The sequence below is a fragment of the Mastigoproctus giganteus genome, chromosome 9, assembly GCF_048544385.1.
Source record: "Mastigoproctus giganteus isolate SK-2022 chromosome 9, ASM4854438v1, whole genome shotgun sequence".
Lineage (NCBI taxonomy): Eukaryota > Metazoa > Arthropoda > Arachnida > Uropygi > Thelyphonidae > Mastigoproctus > Mastigoproctus giganteus.
In genome coordinates, this window is record NC_143583.1 from 218,625,298 (window position 1) to 218,645,289 (window position 19,992).

The window sequence follows — 19,992 nt, forward strand, 5'->3', positions numbered from 1 at the left end:
TCAAACCATTCGAGGCTTTGTACACCTCTATGAGATCACCTCGACGGTGCATAGTCTCTAGACACTGTAATTTGCAAAACTTAAGCCTTTCTTCGTAAGAGTAATCCCTCGCTCCGTTCGTCCCTTGTTGAACAATCCCTTGTTGCCTTGAAGAGCAATCCCGTGTTGCCCTTCTCTGTACTTGTTCCAGCAGCTCTACATCCTTCTTGAAATGAGGCCTCCAAACCTGTATACAGTACTCAAGGTGCAGCCTGACCATTGGCTTATACAAGGGAATAATCACCCCCCTATCCCTGCTAGAAAAATTCCTGTATATCATTGATAAGACACCATGAGCTACTCTTGCAGCCCGTCTGCACTGCTCAGAGAACTTCATATCTGCCTGCACAATTACCCCCGGGTCCTTTTCATTCTCTACCACTGTCAGTGTAGTACCACAGAGTTGCTCTGGGTTTGCTGTTTCCCATATGTAGTAATTCATATTTGTCAATGTTAAACTTCATTTGCCACCTCTCAGCTCATCTGCTCAACCTTTCCAGATCCTGTTGCAGCATAGCGTCAGTAGCATCCTTAGCAACCCTGCCAACCTTTGTATCGTCTGCAAACTTGGACATTAAGCTTGATATACCATCATCAATATTATTTATAAATACAGAAAACAACAATGGACCCAACACTGAACCCTGCGGGACTCCACTAATAACATTAGTCCATGATGAGCAGTGTCCATTAATTACCACTCTCTGTCTTCTGCCACTCAACCATCCCTTTATCCATAGCAATAATTTGCCTTAATTCATGAAGAATCACTACTGGTAATCAAATCAAGAGTATTGCTCCCTCTAGTTGCTTCTCGAACATGCTGATTTAGAAAACAATCATCCAATAAATCCCCAAAAGCCTTGCTAGTTGTGTGAGTGACCAACCCACAAATTCCAGTCAATATCTGGGAAAATTAAAATCACTCATTATAACTCTGATTTACTGGCCCACTCTATTTCCTTGTACAGTTTCTTATTATACTCATTAGAGTTATTAGGCCTATAGCACACTCCTACTCTCAATTTTGATTTCCCTATACTTATGTCACACCAAACTGCTTCAACACTGTACTGTCCAGCGATGTCGACTGGCTTCACTTCCTTGGATTTTATGTATTTCTTAACTAATAGCATAACCCCTCCTCCCTTCCTATCCTGTCTATCCTTTCTGTAGACATTGCACTCCCCAAATTCCAGTTCTGCATTCCTTATATCTGTGTAACATCACGTCTCTGATATCCCAACAATATCCACCTTTGATGCTTTGAGCAATACCTCAAATTCATCAAATTTATTTACCAAACTCCTAGCATTCGTGTACACGCAAGTATACATGCACCTGTTCTTTTTCTTAGCTACCCTAACACAACCTATGTGTTTACTTGTACGCCAATGACTCCCAGCAGTCTCTGAAATATCCTGCATCTTATTTTCCAAGCTGCCGCTCATTCCAATAGAAGCAGTGCAAGAATCACTTTCACCTCTGCCAGTGACTACTGTTAATCTATTAGTTCTTTGTATCCCCCCAATCTAGCAGTTTTCCGACCCACCTAACACTGCCTCGATAACATCAGCAAACATTCTTGCACCCTTTCTATTTAAGTGTATCCCATCCCTGTAGAAGCAGTCTCTCCTGTTAACAAGTACAGACCAGGCTGAAAAAAAATTCTACCCCTTGAGCCTTGCACAGTCTTTCCAGTGTCTAATTGATCGACAGGGCTCTCATCATATACTCCCTCCTATTGTGTCTGGGCAGAATTGCAGACACTTTTATTTCAACCCTAATTCACGGCGTTTTTTTCAACACTGACCTGTACTTGTTAAGTAATTCCGCCGTCTCCTAATCATTAGCGCCAACGTGTACAACTATATCATCTGTTGTGCCCTTTTTCTGATATTTATCTTTCATTTGTACATAATTTGTACGGTCTGCTGATGAGGCTAGTGGGAGTCAGAAGTGTTCAAAGCTGCTAATTGGATTTTCTTATTTACTGATTTGAAATTATTGTTTTTCTAAAACTTTTGATTTAAATTTAGTAGTATAGCATTATTTTGTGATTTTCTGATTATCTGGTGTATTTATTCTTTACTCGGCCTTGTAATTGCATAAAAGTATCGGTAAGGGTATCAAATCCACGTTACAAGTTGCCGCTCTGCTGAACGAGAAGTTTTTTAGCCATATTTAGCTGCTTTATTGACCAATTGTTACATCGAATTATTTTCTATAAGTAGCTTATAGACCTAGTCAGGATTCTTAGTTTATTCTGAATTGAGACAGAGAGATTTGAAAGTGAATTAATATTTAAGTGTCTGTAGATTTACCATTCGTAACTTGCCGCCATTGTTATACGACACAACGTTATATCTCGAACTAGATAGCGTAAGCTTATTATAGTATATAATATTGTCAATTAATCAGTAAAATCTATTAATCTTGTTAAACTTCATTGTCAATTAAATCGACAATGAAGTTTAATATATAACGTTGTGTCGTATAACTTGAAATGGAAGTTATATAAACGGAACTCGTATATAATACTTGATACTGAAAAATATATATAGGATTATAACTGTGTTGGGATAAAAGTTTAGGGTTATAACTTTGTACTGAAATTGAAATTAAATCAAAATCATGACTCAGACCAGAGCAGCAAAGCAATAGGCTCAAGCTGATTGGAGTGCTGTGGTTCAGGGGTGTACTGAGGGGGGGGCAGTTTCCCTCTGAATTGCAGCCTTTTAAAATGCACTGCTTGCATGATCTTTGTGGAGCATCAGGTACGGGACATGATATTGCCATGGGGGATGCCTTTGTGTGTGAGCAATGTAAGGAGTGTAAAGAAATCAGGTGACAACTCAGTGTTGTTATGGGCCTATATGAGAGCTTGAAGGACAGGGTGGATGCCCTCGTAGGATAAAAATTGATGGGCCCATCAATTTTGATCATTCGAGCAGCTTGCACATGGTCATCACACAACACAGCGGCAACCCACAAGGCAGAATGCGCTGGTCCCACAGGAACTAGTAGTTGTTGGTGACTCTACTGTCAGGGAAATCGGGAACATGCTTTGTAAAAAGGATAGGTGGAACAGGACCAGGGTATGTCTGCCAGGGGCAAAGGTTGATGTTGTAGAACGGATATCATCTTTTAAGGGCACAAAAGGTGATATAGTTGTACACATTGCACTAATGATATTAAGAGTAGGAGAAAGGCAGAATTACTTAACAAGTACAGGTCACTGTTAAAAAAAAAGCCGTGAATTAGGGTTAAATTTGAAAGTGTCTGCAATTCTGCCCAGACACGAGAGGAGGAAGTATATGATGAGAGCGTTATCGATCAATTCGGCCCGGGAAAGACTGTGCAAGGCTCAAGGGGTAGAATTTTTTTCAGCCCGGTCTGTACTTGTTAACAGGATAGACTGCTTCTACAGGGATGGGATCCACTTAAATAGAAAGGGTGCAAGAATATTTGCTGATGCTATCGAGGCAGTTTTAGGTAGGTCAGAAAACTAGCTTGAGGGGGATACAAGGACTAATAGATTAACAGTAGCCACTGGCAGAGGTGAAAGTGATTCTTGCACTGCTTCTATTGGAATGAGCAGCAGCTTGCAAAACAAGATGCAGGATATTTCAGAGACTGCTGGGAGTCATTGCGGTAGAAGTAAACACATGGGTTGTGTTAGGGTAGCTAAGAATAGGAACAGGTGCATCTATACTTGCTTGTACACTAATGCTAGGAGTTTGATAAATAAATTTGATGAAATTGAGGTATTGCTCAAAACATCAAAGGCAGATATTGTTGGGATATCAGAGACGTGGCGTCACACAGATATAAGGAATGCAGAACTGGAATTTGGGGAGTACAATGTGTACAGAAAGGATAGACAGGATAGGAAGGGAGGAGGGGTTAGGCTATTAGTTAAGAAACACATAAAATTCAAGGAAGTGAAGCCAGTCGACATCACCGGATAGTGCAGTGTCGAGTCAGTTTGGTGTGACACAAGCACTGGAAGATCAAGATTGAGGGCAGGAGTGTGACTAATGATTCTGATGGGTATAATAAGAAACGTACAGGGAAATAGAGTGGGCCAGTAAATCAGAGAGTCTTATAATGGGTTGGTCACTCACACACTAGCAAGGCTTTTGTGGATTTATCGGATGATTGTTTTCTACATCAGCATGTTCGGGCAACTAGAGGGAGTAATACTCTTGATCTGATTATCATTAGTGATTTTTCATGCATTAAGAACCTGCAGATAAAGGAACCACTAGGTGGATCACGGTATGCTGAACTGGGATTTACTCAAAGAGGTAACTACCATCAGGGGTAAAGGGAAGGGTTTTTGCTGTCGTAAAGGTGACTATGATGGTCTGAGACGGTATTTAAATTCTATACACTGAGACCAACTGATGATGTTATTATCTTAGAAGCTACTAGGCTTTACATACCAACTAAGAAATATTGTTCAAGGTTCAGGCCTAAATGGATGTTAAATTAACTAATGAGACATATGGCAGAGAAGAAAAATGCATGGGATACATATAAATTAACATGTGACCCAGAATAGATATAAGCTGGTCTGTAACCAAGTTACAAAGGAGGTTAGGTAGGAGAAGGCAGATTTCGTGAAATCTTTGACAAAGGATGCAAAGGAAAACAGCAAAGGGTTCTTTACTTATGTAAACTCTAGAAGGAAGGGGATGAATCAGATTGGTCCACTTGATATCGATGGTTCAACTGTTGATATTCCTGCTCAGGTAGCTAACAAACTAAATGAATATTTTGCATTGACATTCACACATGAGGAGTTATTCAGCGAGGGGAATGCCAGAGGTGTATTCAACTCTGGCAGTAAGCTAGATAATCTTGTAATAACTGAGAGTAAAGTGGAGGAGAAATTGTTGAAGATAAACACGAGAAAGGCATCTGGGGTGGATGGGATCTATCCAGTTATATTAAAGGAGGCAGCAAAGGAAGTAAGCAAACCCTTAGCCATAATTATGAGAGCTTCCTTGGACTCAGGGAGGTACCCATAGAGGTAGTTGGTTGGTGGAACAGACTTCCATCCCTTGTTGTGGAGGTTGATAGCCTAAATAAATTTAAGGATCAGCTGGACAGGTATTTCGAACGAACGGAGGGGTGAAATGGAAGTTTTTTTTTTCCCCCTTTGGCAGATGCTGCATAAGCTTGCTTTCTTGCATCATATGCCTCTACTAATACTAATGCTTATAATCTACAAGAGGCATGACTAAATTTCATTGCAATGGTTAACAACAAATCAGAACTGGCTGTACAACAACAGACTTATAGAAAAGCAAATCTGTTGATATCTAAGTCTGGAGTTAAGTCTGGGTATGAGTGCATCAAGTCTGTATGTGCCTGAACACATGCATGCATGCATGCATACATATGTGTGCACACGCAAGCACAAACGCACGCACACCTGGTGGTAATCGTACATTTGTGTATTTGTTCTTCATTATAACTATGAAAATATTAATACATACCACTTAGACAGATGTATCCAAATAATTAAGGAAATACAGGTAGTTCTCGACTTTACGAGGTAATTTGTTCCTGGTGCATGCTTGTAAAGTGAAAACTCGTAAAGTGCGAATTTATTTCCCATCGACATAAGGTTAAAAATATGGGTTACGTTCTCAACAATGAAATTAGTTGGCTAATTGGTTTATGTTTGAACAATGATTGATTTATCACGAAATCAAGCCTGTAAAATCAAGCAAATTATAAGAATAGAGAAGTTATTTACGACTTACAAATGTTAAAGAATGTTTATTCTTCATCATCATCGACTAAATGCACACTCATTGATCACTCATTATTGGCTTGGCACTCATTGGTTTGTTGCACAAGGAGTCATCTTCTTCAGAAATATTTCAAGAGGTGTTTGTTTCCAAGAAAATATTTTCTTTTCTTGATAAATTTCATGACTGCATGCTTAAGCATTTTTTACCGGCGCACACAAATTGCAACTAACACGATTCGTGTGGAGTAACAAGTTTACAAAGCTTAAAACAAAAGGAATGAAGAGAAGATTCAGAATTTTTTTTTTTTTTTTAATATGATTGAAGAATTCAGTAAAGGTCAACCACATTTCACCATAACTTAAGCCCAATAAACCGGAAATTGCAAATTGTTTTTATTGTTTTATGGTCGTGGCTTCCAGAAATGTGCTTTAGAAAAATATCACAAAGCCATTCAAAATTGGTTCTTATAACGGGAACATATGATAACGATGAAAGTGTAGTGCATTTTATTGATTTGAATTGGTAACTAATACAATTTACCAACCACACTCATGACTTTTTAGATGGCCTTAAGGTCATGCTCGTGACCTTAAAAATGACATTTTAGAGAGATAAATCCAAGCCAATAGCTTAGTTATACAGCAAAAATTTTAACTTCCGAGATCTTGAAACAAATTAGCAAAAAACAATGTGTTAGTGGTTCACATTACGATATTTTAACGATACGATGGTGTCTCTGGAATGGATTAATATCGTAAAGCGGGGTACACTGTATTGTATAGCTATATACGTGGTTTGGAATGCAGTATTTATGAATGTTTAACATTCAATTTTTGAAATCAAAGTTCATATTTTCGAATTTGTTGATAGTAGGGAAAAAAAAAAAACGTGTAATCCCAGGAACTGGTAAAGCAAAAACTTGTAAAGCGAGAACTGCCTGTATTTCATTTTAAGGCTGCCTTGATGTTCAGAACATAGTAATAAGCAATACTTTCTTAGTTGTAAATTTATAATTTTTAGTTTATTATTAAACCAAAAATGTATTTTCTAAAACGTTACATAATTTTACTTCAATACGTAAGCATAAACTAATAACGAGAACACTGGGGTAACAAAGAAATTTTATGAGTGGGCCTCATAAAATGTTTCAGTGCACCACCTGATGACACTCGTGCCAAGAATTAGCAATGCCTGGTTTATTCCAACCTCTGAGAAATGTGTTACTGTGTTATACTTGGATTTTAGGAAAGCTTTTGATACTGTGGCACATGGAAGACTACTGTACAAATTGGAGCAGTATGGCATCAAGTACAAGTTGTTACAATGGATAAAAGGATGGTTGAGTGGAAGAAGACAGAGTGGTTATCAATTGGACACTGCTCTTCAAGGTCTAATGTTATTAGTGGAGTGCCCCAGGTGTTGGGCCAATTGTTGTTTTCAATATTTATCAATATCATTGATAAATACTGAAAACAATTGAAGGTGTATCAGGGTTAATGTCTAAGTTTGCAGACGATACGAAGGTTGGCAGGGTTGTTAATGACAGTAAGGATAGTACGCTATTGCAGCGGGATCTGGAAAAGTTGAGCAGATGGGCTGAGCGGTGGCAACTGAAGTTTAACATTGACAAAAGTAAAGTACTGGTACTACACTCAGGGTAGTTGGAGAATGAAAAGGACCTGAGGGTAATTGTGCAGTCATATATGAAGTTTTCTGAGCAGTGCAAAAAGGTTGCAAGAGTAGCTCATGGTGTCTTTCAATGATATACATAAATTTTTCTAGCAGGGTAAGGTTTGTTTGTTATTTGGTTTTTAGGAGCATTAGCAACTAAGGCCATATTGCTCAGAGATATGCGGTGGTCATTCCCTGACCTTTCCGCATCCTCCGTATTTGGTGGTGACGGGATCGAACCCCGTTTTAATCATGAAGCGTGTGCTACGCACTGCTGCTCCTTCCCACCTGGCTACGGAGGTGCCTAGCAGGGTAAGGAGGTGATTGTCCCTTTGTATGAGAAATAGTCAGGCCACACCTTGAGTACTGTATACAGGTCTGAAGGTCTTGTTTTAGGAAAGGTGTAGAGCTGCTGGAATGAGTACCTGAGAAGGGCAATGATATTGGTGAGGGGAACGTTTGTTGTAGTGGAGATCAGCAACTTAAATAAGTTCAAGGCAAAACTAGACAAATATTTGGAGTGAATTGGATGAGTGAAATGGGAAGAGTGTTTTTTGTATTTATTTATTTTTTTTTGGCTGATGCTATATAAGCTGGCTTTCTTGCATCATATGCCCTACTAATGCTAATGCTATTTCTCCGGCAGACTACAAATTTTTATTGTTGAGACTCAGCATATAGGGATAAACTTAGTGTACAGACTTATGGCATTACGCAATGTTTCAAGCAAGACATTAGTAAAAGGCACCTTGGAAGGTGAGGGCACAGTTACTGGATAAAAAAAAAAAATGGATATCAAATATAGGAGAACCACCTTGATTACAAATCAGCAACATTAAAAAACCAAGGAACACATTTTTGAATGGTACTTTTACATACATTTCTATTTCATCATTGTTTGTAGCATGTTACGAAGATAACATCTAATGATAGCAAATGCAAAGCTATTGCTATTTGACTCAATGAAAATTATTATTTCTAGAGTAAAGTTTGGTGGGGTTGAATGTTCTGACTTTGCTGTTAGCACCAAATTTCTTGCTATGGTAGTGACTACAGCATCACAATCTTCTATTATTTGTGCAGAAGATTTATCACAATCTTTAAGTGTTTCAGATATATTTTGCCAATTCAGAAGCCCTTGTTGCTTTGTTGCAACTTTGTTTACAATAAACCAAGTTGCCATCACAGAATAAAATAGATTATGTCATAATGTTTTTTCTTCATTACTCAAGTGTCAGTAATAATATGTTTATTACAGTAATTTAGAGCATCTCTACAAATGCACTGCCTGCTTTTATAAAAAAAATTCACATTTATAAAGTGATTTTTTTTATTTTTACAAAAAAATGTAATTCTGTTAATATAAAATTGGTTGCCATCTTTGTATAATTTACTTTTTACCCAAATGTGACACCATAAGACTGAGGCGCCAACTAGTTGAACATGAATTCCTGTAAATATGGGTTTCACTCTTTTCATCCACTCAGTGAACAGCCACTGAATTCAAATAGACTTATGCCCGACACAATCGGGTTTGTAATATTGCTGCATAGCTTAACATGTAAATGGATGTGCTTTTGTTGCATCCTTTAATTGGAGGGGCAAATTTTGCTGTGGGAGCAATGACACTACTGGTTAAATACAAAATTTGGTAATGGGACCATTATGGTACAGAGGAGTATACAGATAAATGCAAGATGGCATTTGGACAGTGGTTTATTTGGGAATCAACTGGGATGGTGATTAAAGGTTCAGCATTAACCCCTACATAATAGGCTTGCCATTATGGAGTGCAGACCTTTCCCTAGTTTTTAATGGAGAGGTTCATTATGGTAAATGAGGATGCAGAGGTTGGTGGACTACCTTGGTGACTGGAAAAAATTGTCTGCGTAATAATAAGGTATGTGAGTAGCTTGTGGAAGAATATTAAAGGGATGACCAGCAGTTGTGATGGTTTGATAGAAATTTTCCCATTGTGGCTCAATATAAGGTGCTATAAGCTTATAAGCTTTTCTCCTTAAATCTGGATCTATAGGGAAAAGGAAAATATATAATAGAAATGATATGTGCTATAAATTCTTTTTAATCTAAATTAATATTATGAAAGAAGAAGATTCAAAAAAGCAATCTCGCAAAATATTTCCTCAAATGAAATAAAATTAAAGATGAAGTTATAGTTAAAGAGGAAGGACACTTTAATGCAAATCAATTTATCAACGAAATTTAAACAATGTGTATAGAATTCTAAAAGAGACTTCAACAGTTCACAAGTATTTAACCAACGGCAATTTTGATTCTGAACTCTTTCAGCATAATGATCTTCATTGAAATAGCTAGGACTTTTGAACAGATCTACATCTTTCTTCAAATTCAAGATAAGATGAAATTATTTAACTCAAACTCTTATTTTTTTTTAATGAAAATAATCAAAAATAAATATACTACACAACTAACTGCTTATTTAGACAATTCTTTGTGATCACCCATTTCCTCAAAAACTCCGGTTTTGAAGCAATGAAAAAAGACACAGGAATTTTAATGCTGTATCAAAGGTTTAAACTGGAATTCTGTTCATTTTTACTTTACAGATTTTTATGATTGTTGTTTTTATTAATAAAATTATAAAAGAGTGTTTAATTTGATATATAAATATAAAACAGACAAACAGACGAGTACATTTGTTGAATTATTTTGTATTTTGAAAAATTGTAAAATGTAAATAAAATAAATTCCATAATCTTTAAGATGTACCCGTGTCTCCTGTTTATTTCAGAAGTGTAAATGCCTCTTTATATGCAAAAACTTTACTCAACACTACTTGAGAATAAGAAGTCAAAGTTAATGTTCTTTATTGGATATACAACAGCTTCTAAAGAATTCAATACAGCACTGACTAAAGCGCTACTGTATTGAATTCTACACTATATTTTAGAAAGATAAGAGTCACAGACCTTAATTATGATTAATGGCATTCTTCAGAAAGTCATAGGTGCCTCCGTAGCCAGGTGAGAAGGAGCAGCAGTGCGTAGCACATGCTTCTTGATTAGACCGGGGTTCCAGCCCGTCACCACCAAATACGGAGGATGCGGAAAGGTCAGGGAATATCCCCGCATATCCCCGGAGCAATATGGCCTTAGTTGCTAATGCTCCTATAAACCAAAATAACAACAACATAACATAACATCAGAAAGCCATAAATCATTAAAATCATACTGTGCTTTCTAAGGTTAAGTCTTAAGGAATGGCTTTCTTTCTTTCTTCAGGGGAATAAAAGAAGTTTTTTTGTAAAAATTCTAGAATTCTTAACAATCATTGTCTCTTAAAAACCAGTATATGCAGTTATTAAATTAAACTGCCAAAAAATAAATAAATTACCTTTTGTTCTTGAAGTTGGGCCTTAACTACTTTGTAATCTGCAGAAGGGGGTTTCTGATTTGCCACCATATCCTCTGTATCTTCCAACCATTTTTGAACACCTTCCAATGCTTCCTGAAATTTGCCAGATTGAAGCAATGCAACATCTAGTCGTCTATCCCTATCGCTCAGCTTTTAAAATGATAAAAAAAATAAAATAAAATAAAAAATATTAAAAAAAATGTAATATGAAGTAATTTTCAGATAAAAGCAAAGATTTTTCTAAAATAATTTTCAATTAAAAATGTTCGTTTTGCATAAATTTTAATTTTCAGCTTTTACTATTATTTTTTCCATATTTGCATATTTTCTGATAAGTTAATGCCAATAAAAACCTCACTCTATACTTCATATTAAGGAGTTTCATAATGATAATAATTTTACACTCAGAGCAATGTGAAAATTACATGCATTGGCAAGCAGAGTATATTTAATTAGATGAAGAAATTCAGCCGCTCCCAGACTTACGTAAGGGTTACGTTCCACAGAACTCTATGTAAGTCAGATTTCTGAAAGGCAAGCATTTTGTGTCTTCCACAACAATGCTTGCAGAGCCACAAAAGAAGCAATTCAAAGTCTTTTGAAAAATGGCTTGTAAGAAGCATTTAATGTGTAGGTACAATGGTGGTGAAAGTGTGTAAAGTTCAAGGGAGAGTATTTCGAGGAGAAATCCACAGAAGATTCAGAAGATGACAATTAAGATAAGATCTTGCACCAGTCCACAAATTAAATGATCACCCCTCATAGTTAAATAAACAAATGTACAACAAAATGCAAATTTGTACACTGACTCTGCCAAATGACAGGTCTAAAACAAACACAAATATGAAAATTAACCTTGAAAATTAAACCATAATAAGTAAAATTAATTATAATAGAATTCACTAAGGTAAGCTAAACATAAGTTAAAACGTAATGGAAAAAATGAGAGGGTGGTGATAAGCATTCAAACAAAAAAAAAAAAGCACCAGATAGGAGAAGCATATAAATCAAAGAAAATGGAAGGGAACACCCCTGACCTAGGGGTGTTCCCTTCCTTCAAGATGCGATGAGAGAATCGCACCTTTCCAAGTACAATTCATAACTGTTGAGTTATACTTGTTTTGTGGTATTATTAGAGTTCGCCTTTTTTATTTTCACATTAGTCTACAGGTTTCATTGCTTTTGAAAAATTCTGATGGCATTTTCCACCCTATGGTAATCATTCTTGAAATATACAAGCATAAAAAATTATAATTTTGAAAGACAAAGATATGAATAAATCATAAATAGGAACATACTTGTTCTTTGAGATTATTCCATTTGTCATTGAGTAAATCTAAATCTCGTTCCAATATTTCAGTATTCACACCAGGTGAGGCTGACTGAATAAGACCTTGCCCCACTTTGTTTATCTCTTTAACTTGCTTGCTTAAAGGAACAATATGGTTTCTGTGGAAGGCCTGTGATAAATATAAAAAAAAAAAAGGAATAGATTTGTAAGTAGCTAAACAAAAATTCATGGCAATATTACAATTTTATACATTAACAAATTTTTAGGGAGAGAGAGAGAGTGTCAGTAAGTGAGTGTTCATAGCAGTGGCATAGCCAGTATTTTTGTCAGCAGGTACACTCAGAAAAAAAGGCATCAATTGCAATATATAAAAAAGGTGCCATTTGTTTCTAAAAAAAGTGCCACATTACCAGATTTCAACATTTGGGAGAGGGGTACAATGTACCTGCTGACCCTACCCTGGCTATACCACTAGTTCATAGTTGCTAAAGTAAAGTGAAAATACAAGTTTGAAGCATCAGATAAAAAAAAATATATATATATCGTATCCTTTTCACATAACCCTTAAATATTTTTTTCTAAATCCTTCTTTAAATTTATTCAAATCATCCACTTCCAATGTAGGTGGAAGTTTATTCCAACAATGTACTCTTCGGTGGAAAGCAAATCTACATGCATCTACACTGCAGCCATCCTTTTCCAATTTAAATTTAAGTCCTACAAAAAAATTTACTGCTCACAGGAGCTTCCAAATGAAAAAATATAAAAATTTTTGTATAGATTTCACAATTTATTTTTTATTTTTTTTTTTATAAAGCTGAATTGGATGCATATTATGGTCTAAATCTTCTACCCTATATTTATAAATCATCAAAAACACAAAAATCATTTAAAATATTTTATGGGCAGTTTGAGAAGGGCAACTACTTAAAACATAATTCTTGAAACACACTAACTCTTATTTATTTGGAATTGTTTTAAGGACAATCACTTAAAACACAATTCTCAAATAAGAATCAGTGTATTTTTTCCTAAGAGAATCTGTGTTTTCTGTTTGGATAGTTCTTACAGGAGGTGCTGACACTGGTGTGTCGGCAGTCCTATCTATAGTCTGTTGTTTTGAGGTGTAGAAGATGACAAAGATCCAGGCTATTCAGAAAGGAGATGCATGGCAGAACTGAGGTATCAGTATGAACTGATATTGAATGAAATCTCTGGGAGGCTTCAGCATACAGATGCCTTGACATGGGTTGTAAATGTCTTCTTGCTTCTGGATATGAGACTTTCTTTTCTAACTTGTATTTCTTTTACTTGTATTTTTTTTTCTTGTACAGGAACTCCCCGACTTACAGAAATTCGACTTTACGTAAGTTTTTGCTGGCGGGTGCAAACTCTAAAAATCGTGGAAATGTATTTTGCATCCCATAGGAATAAATGGAGGTAATGTGATTCCAATAACACATTTTTTTTTTTTTTTTTTTTGTAATTCGTTTAAAGTCCTTGGAAGTTGAAAATTTCACTATATTACTAAGCCATTTATCTCTCTCTCTCTAAAAGGTAATTTTTATAATGGAAATTGCACTACAGTTTCATTGTTATCATATGTTCCTGTTATAAGAATCAATTTTGAATGCCTTTGTGATATTTTTCTAAAGCACATTCCTGGAGGTTATGAACATAAAATAATAAAAACAATTTGCACTTTCCAGTTTATTGGGCTTTTCTTTTAGTGCAACTAATTATAAATGGGTAGTAAACTCGATCTTATTGCATTTGCGATAATACCAATAACTGCAATTGTGTGGCTTTTTAAGCTATTATGGTGAAATGTGTTCCCCTGGCTTATGTTACAAAATATTCTGGCTTATGTTACATTGAATTAGTCCATGTATGGACTAATTCAAAGGATAGTGCACATATCAAAGAACATGTCAAAGGGTCAACGCACTTAAGATCAACAGTGATCACAGTTTTCAGGTGCTATATTTAAGGTGGAACAGCTGTTAATAATATGGAAAATCAGATTCAGAAGTGAGTGCCCTGAGTCTAATGGCCATTGAAGCAAAATAAACAAGTTTGTTTGTTATTTGGTTTTTTAAGAGCATTAGCAACCAAGGCCATATTGCTCCGGGGATATGCAGTGGTCATTCCTCCATATTTGGTGGTCATGGGCTCAAACCCCAGTCTAATCAAGAAGCGTGTGCTACACTGCTGCTCCTGCCCACCTGGCTACGGAGGCGTCTCAAAGCAACAAGTATTTATAAAGACAATAAGGATAAGTACAGTGAACCCCAACCCAAATTCATGGCAAGCAATGGGTGGTTTAATAAGTTCAAGCATCACACTGGTTTCCACAATGTTAAAGTATGCGGTGAAGTTGCCAGTGCCGATTCTGTGGCTGCAGAGAAATTTTGTGATGTGTTGAAAAAAAATTATTGTTGAAGGTGGCTATTCAATGCATCAAATTTTTAATTTGACGAGACTACTCTGTATTGGAAAAAAATGCTGGATCGAACATATATTGCCAAAGAGGAAAATACAATGCCAGGCTTCAAGGCATCAAAAATAGTACCACGCTCTTGCTTGGGGCTAATGCAGTGGGAGATTACAGATTAAAACCACTGCTTGTGTACTTTTCTGGAAATCCTAGTGCATTTAAGGGCATCAATCAAGCCAACCTCCCTGTGCATTTCTGATTGAACCAGAGAGCATGGATAACAATATCTCTCTATGAGGTTTGGTTTAAATGCTGCTTTATTCCCGATGTTGAAAAATATTGTAAAGACAACAACCTTCCTTTCAAGATTTTGCTTCTATTAGATAATGATCCTGGACATCCCACACATCTAGATGATTTCAATTCAGACGTGAGAGTCATATTTCTACTACCAAACACGACTTCACTGATCCAACTTTTGGATCAGGGTATTATTTCGAATTTAAAATCATACTATTTATACACAACATTTGCTCAGGCATTGTCTGCAGCAGACAATGAGAAAAATTTTATGCTAAGAGACTTTTGGAAATCTTACAATATTTACCACACCATCTTAAACATTAATAAGGCCTGGGCGGAAATTATTAAAAGTTGTTAAAATGGCGTATGGCCGAAAATATGCCCACGGCTCGTAACAGGCTTTGAAGGATTAGAAAAATATGAATCGTATGGAGAGATTACACAAAAGATTGCAGAGCTACTTCAGTTGGAGGTTGATGCCAAAGACGTGGAGGAGTTAATAGAGGAAGAAGAACTTACTGACTTGCAGGCAGCGATAGTGAAAGAAGAAAATGCTGTTGAAGCTCAAGATGAACCAAATGAGGAGCTGAGATGCTTCATCACCAGAGAGAAGGCAATGACATTTAGTGAAATTGCATCAGCAATGAGGTTTGAGAAGATGGATCCTGACAGCGAACAATTCTTAAAAGTTAACAGAGGGGTGAATAATATGCTTGCCTGCTACAAATAAACCTATGATGAAAAGAAAAAAGCCACTGTCCAGTCATCCATTAATATGTTCTTTCGTAAGGTTGAGTGGCCAACCCCTTCTAAATCTCCACAGCCCTTAACCTCAGCAGCGACGTACTTATCAGCTCAAGACTTCGATTCTGGCAATGATTCTTGAGAGGTAAAACTTACTGACATTACTCTCTTTTTTTTTTGTAATTTTATAATTTTCAATTTTTTTTAAATTGCATGCTTTACGCAGCCCTTACGTTCCTGTATTTTAGCTCCTCACAAGTTTTAGAGAAAGTTCAATGATTGCCTTTGTAATTTTCATTAAAATTAACTTCTTGCAACTGAGGCATTACAGTAGCTTGGACATGCTCCCTGGATCCATATTTTGGCCATGCTGAGTTATCTTGACAGACTGTTTTGAACTATTGAAATTTCTGACACTTATAACTGGATTCCAAATATATAGATGAAAGTGACAGTTCAAATGACTTTCATTGAGAAAGGAAGATTTGGTGGACTAAAAGTTAGTATGATGCTGGGAGTTGGAATAAAATCTTTCTTCAGCCTGTGATTAAGATCCTTACTGCCTGTGTTACCTTCTGTTCTTTCAGGTCTTGGACAATTTCGTCCTCTGAGACATTCAGAGGACGAAATTCCCATTCTGATATTACACCTTTGGAAGTATTGAATATGACATGCAGGGACACAACACCTGAAATGGAACTCCACCAAAATGAAGCAAGTTTGAGAACAGACTCAGCATGTTTGTGGCTGGTGGTCTCAAACTAGAAGGCTGCCAAATTTAAGTTTTTGTATCATTATCAATATTATTGGGGAAGCAGCTAGGCTTTCAAGACATTTCTGTACAAGAATTGGTGACAGAAAGCCTACACACTAATTTGTTAAGGAATGCAGAATCCAGAAATATGGATGTTCTACTCAAGGGAGCAGCCACATTCAGTCCTGACAACATTGGCGTTGCTTAGGTCATCAGGGAATCCACGGAAGTTGAATCATCCACGGAAGTTGAATTTGCAGACTTAATCAGTGGAAAGTTCATCATGTAGTGGAAAGTACATGGATTTTTACATCCTTCCATGTCAAGATCCTTCTGACATTAGCATTAGTAGTGGCATATGATGTAAGAAAGCAAGTTTATACAGCATTAGTCAAAAAAAACCCACTTCCCATTCACCTCTCCATCCGCTCCAAATTACGCTGGGGGGTGCGATTGTGTCCGGCTGTTTGCATGATGTGCTCCATAAACCTTTCTTTATTTGTGTGCTTTTAATAGCAGTATTAAGTTTCTATTAGTGTTTCCACATAAAGATAGGCCCTTTGATTTGCCAAATGCAAGTGCTGTGTTATTAGAGCAGACAACAGTTAAGTATTAAATGAATTTGTTCCTTCTTGCTCTGCTTCTTTATACACATGCAATCAGCCATTATCTTGTAGTTCAACTTTACATGTGTCCAACAGACACTTGAACTTGCTCGTCATTAGAGTTCTGCTTAGCCACTCTGCTCTCCCCTCCCTACTTCACACCCCCTGCTTTCTGTGGATTTCACTACATTTGTTGGACAACTAAGGCGACTGTCTAGTCACTCTGTCAATTGTTTACAAAACCACAACTGATGGCAATATTGATATTTTTAAGTAACGCTACAGCTTCTGAACTGTTATTCACTCAAAATGTCCAGCTGTATTGGACTGCCTCTTCTGGGATTTGCCTAAGAAAATCACAAATACAAAAGAAAAAAAAAAAAAGTAAATAAAAAATAATAATAATATTGTCAACAACATATAGTATGAGTAATGAGTATACAGTTCAATCAGTTAATTTAATATGACTAATACTACCTTCTGTGAAAATTTTAGGGTCTGCACCATCTGTGGAACAGCTCTGACCCCATTATCCAATGTATTGATTGTAAGCAACTAATATGCAATGACTGTACACAATCTGATCTGAAAAAATTAAAAGTCATCAGAAGTTGTGACAGATGTCAACTCAGCAATTTGCAGAAAAGCCCTATAATTGTTTCAACTAAAAACAGCATGGAGCCTGAGGCATCTCCCTCCTCTTCCACTAGCAATGTTAAAATGTCTCACTCTGAGTCAAATATCATGCTGATAACTGGAAATACTAACTCTGAATTTTTCATTGAAGAAGCCCTCAATCTCTCCTTTTTGTCTCCATTTAGATGCATCAACTCAAACACACATGTCTCTACTCTCAGAAGATCTCAATGCTAACTCCCTCTCTACTGAAACTCAGAATCCTACCTTTTCTATTCTACAATCACATAAATTCCAGGAACTATTTTTTAATACTATGAAGAAAATCCTCCATCAAATTCAGCAAATCAGACTTCCTCATACTGCAAAGGCTGATATTTCCCTGGATTCTAATACACACGATAAAGGAAATTATGAGCTATCCACAGAGATTCGCAGCATAAAAGCAATATTAACTAATCAACATGCTGAAATTTTGGACATCAATGTGGAAGTTTGAAACTCAGGTCAGTTATTACACATCCCACTTAAGTGAAGCTAAAAAGAATTCTGAACCTAATCTTGAAACAAATGCTCTCTACAGGAATAAGAATTCTCCATTACCTGATGACATCCTTGCTATGGATACCAGATCTTCATCTTCCACTGGCTCCAATTCTCCAAATGTTGCAAATATTAATTTACTTGTTACTTGTTAACATTCACAACTCAAATCCTTCAACAGGGCAAATTACTGCCAAACAGACTCTGTCAGATGACTCCACTGATGTAAATCACACCATTCTACCGCCTACCCTCCTCTCCGGGATACTCCTGCCTGTACCTCTACATTACTAGATCAGAGTCACCAAGTGGAATCTTCAACATCAGTTCAGGCAACATATGCAAATACAGGGTGTCTCAAAAATATTGATACAAACGTTTGGGGGGGGGGGGGTAGGTAACATCTAAAGGAATGTGAATCGCATAGGAATCCATAACCAGAAATGTCACAGTAAGTCGGTAGACGGTGCTGTTCATCAGTTCGCGAGAGGGAAAATTTCTGGTTTACTCATTCAAGCAGCAGTCGCCACATGAAGAGCATGCATCAATATACGAACTGTAAGCTGGCAGACATGCACCTAGTGTATGTCTGCCAGCTCACAGACATGCATCTAGTGTATGGATTAGCAGAGGGCAATGGATGAGCTGCTCAACGAATTTAGGAAGAACGCTTCCCAGACAGACATGTACTGGACCACCGTTTGTTTGCGCATGTGCATCAAAACTTGTGCGATTTTGGGTCATTTAGAGGTAACAGAAGTAGTGCAGGCAGACCACATTCAACGCAAATTCCCGCCATGGAAGAAAGTGTGTTGAATGCCGTCTAGAATAATCCTACTACCAGCACACGTGCCGTTGCCTCTGCCTTAGGAGTGTCTCGTTGCAGTATACAGCGTGCCTGGCAACCACGACTCCTTACACCCCTTTCATCTCCAAAGGGTTCAATTACTGCTCCTCCAAGGTCATCCTGCACGTGTGGTTTTGTGCAGTAGTTTCTCCAAGAAAGTGTTCAAGACTTGAATTTTCCAGCCTATGTTTTGTTCACGGATGAGGTTATTTCACTCTGGAAGGCTTATTCAATCAGCACAATGCTCATGTGTGGGCTCACGACACCACACGGTGTGCGCCCCCATGCGGCACAACATCACTTCACAGTAAATGTGTGGGCAGGTATGGTCGGTGACTGCTTAGTCGGCCCATACCTGTTACCATAGGCGCCTCTGTAGCCAGGTGGGAAGGAGCAGCAGTGTGTAGCACACACTTCATGATTAGACCGAGGTTCGAGCCCATCACCACCAAATATGGAGGTTGTGGAAAGACCAGGGAATTACCACCACATATCCCGGAGCAATATGGCCTTAGTTACTAATGCTCCTAAAAACCAAATAACAACAACAACCTGTTACCATCCGGCAGCATGAACTCCGCTAAATATCGGATCTTTCTTGAACAAGTGCTACCAGTGTTACTTGACGATGTTCCAGCAAATGTGAGACGCAACATTTGGTTTCAACATGATGGGGCGCCTGCCCATTATGGAAGGTGTGCTCGTGACCATTTGAATAGGCATTTTGGGCGTCGATGGATTAGCTGTGGTGGACCCGTTGCCTGCCCCCCCCCATGCTCACCTGATTTATTGAGCCTTAATTTCTTTCTGTGGGGGCCCTCAAATCTATCATGTATGAATCACCTGTGGAGACGGAAATGGATCTTCTGGCGAGACTCGTCTGCACTGCTGCTACTGTCAAAGAAACTCCAGGTGTGTTCGACCGTGTCCGCCAATCCATGCTGCATCGGTGTCACGC

At 37.4% G+C, this 19,992-nt stretch overlaps 1 protein-coding gene across 1 annotated transcript in view; it reads right to left on the reverse strand.

The window, feature by feature from the left end:
* shot (dystonin-like protein short stop) overlaps window positions 1-19,992 on the reverse strand; it is a 1,739,701-nt gene that overhangs the window by 649,161 nt on the left and 1,070,548 nt on the right. The window contains exons 52-53 of the mRNA XM_090380932.1: window positions 12,173-12,334; window positions 10,854-11,024 (exon numbers count right to left, since the gene is read on the reverse strand). Of these exons, the coding sequence (XP_090237058.1) occupies window positions 10,854-11,024; window positions 12,173-12,334 (333 nt within the window). The remainder of the gene's footprint in view (window positions 1-10,853; window positions 11,025-12,172; window positions 12,335-19,992) is intronic.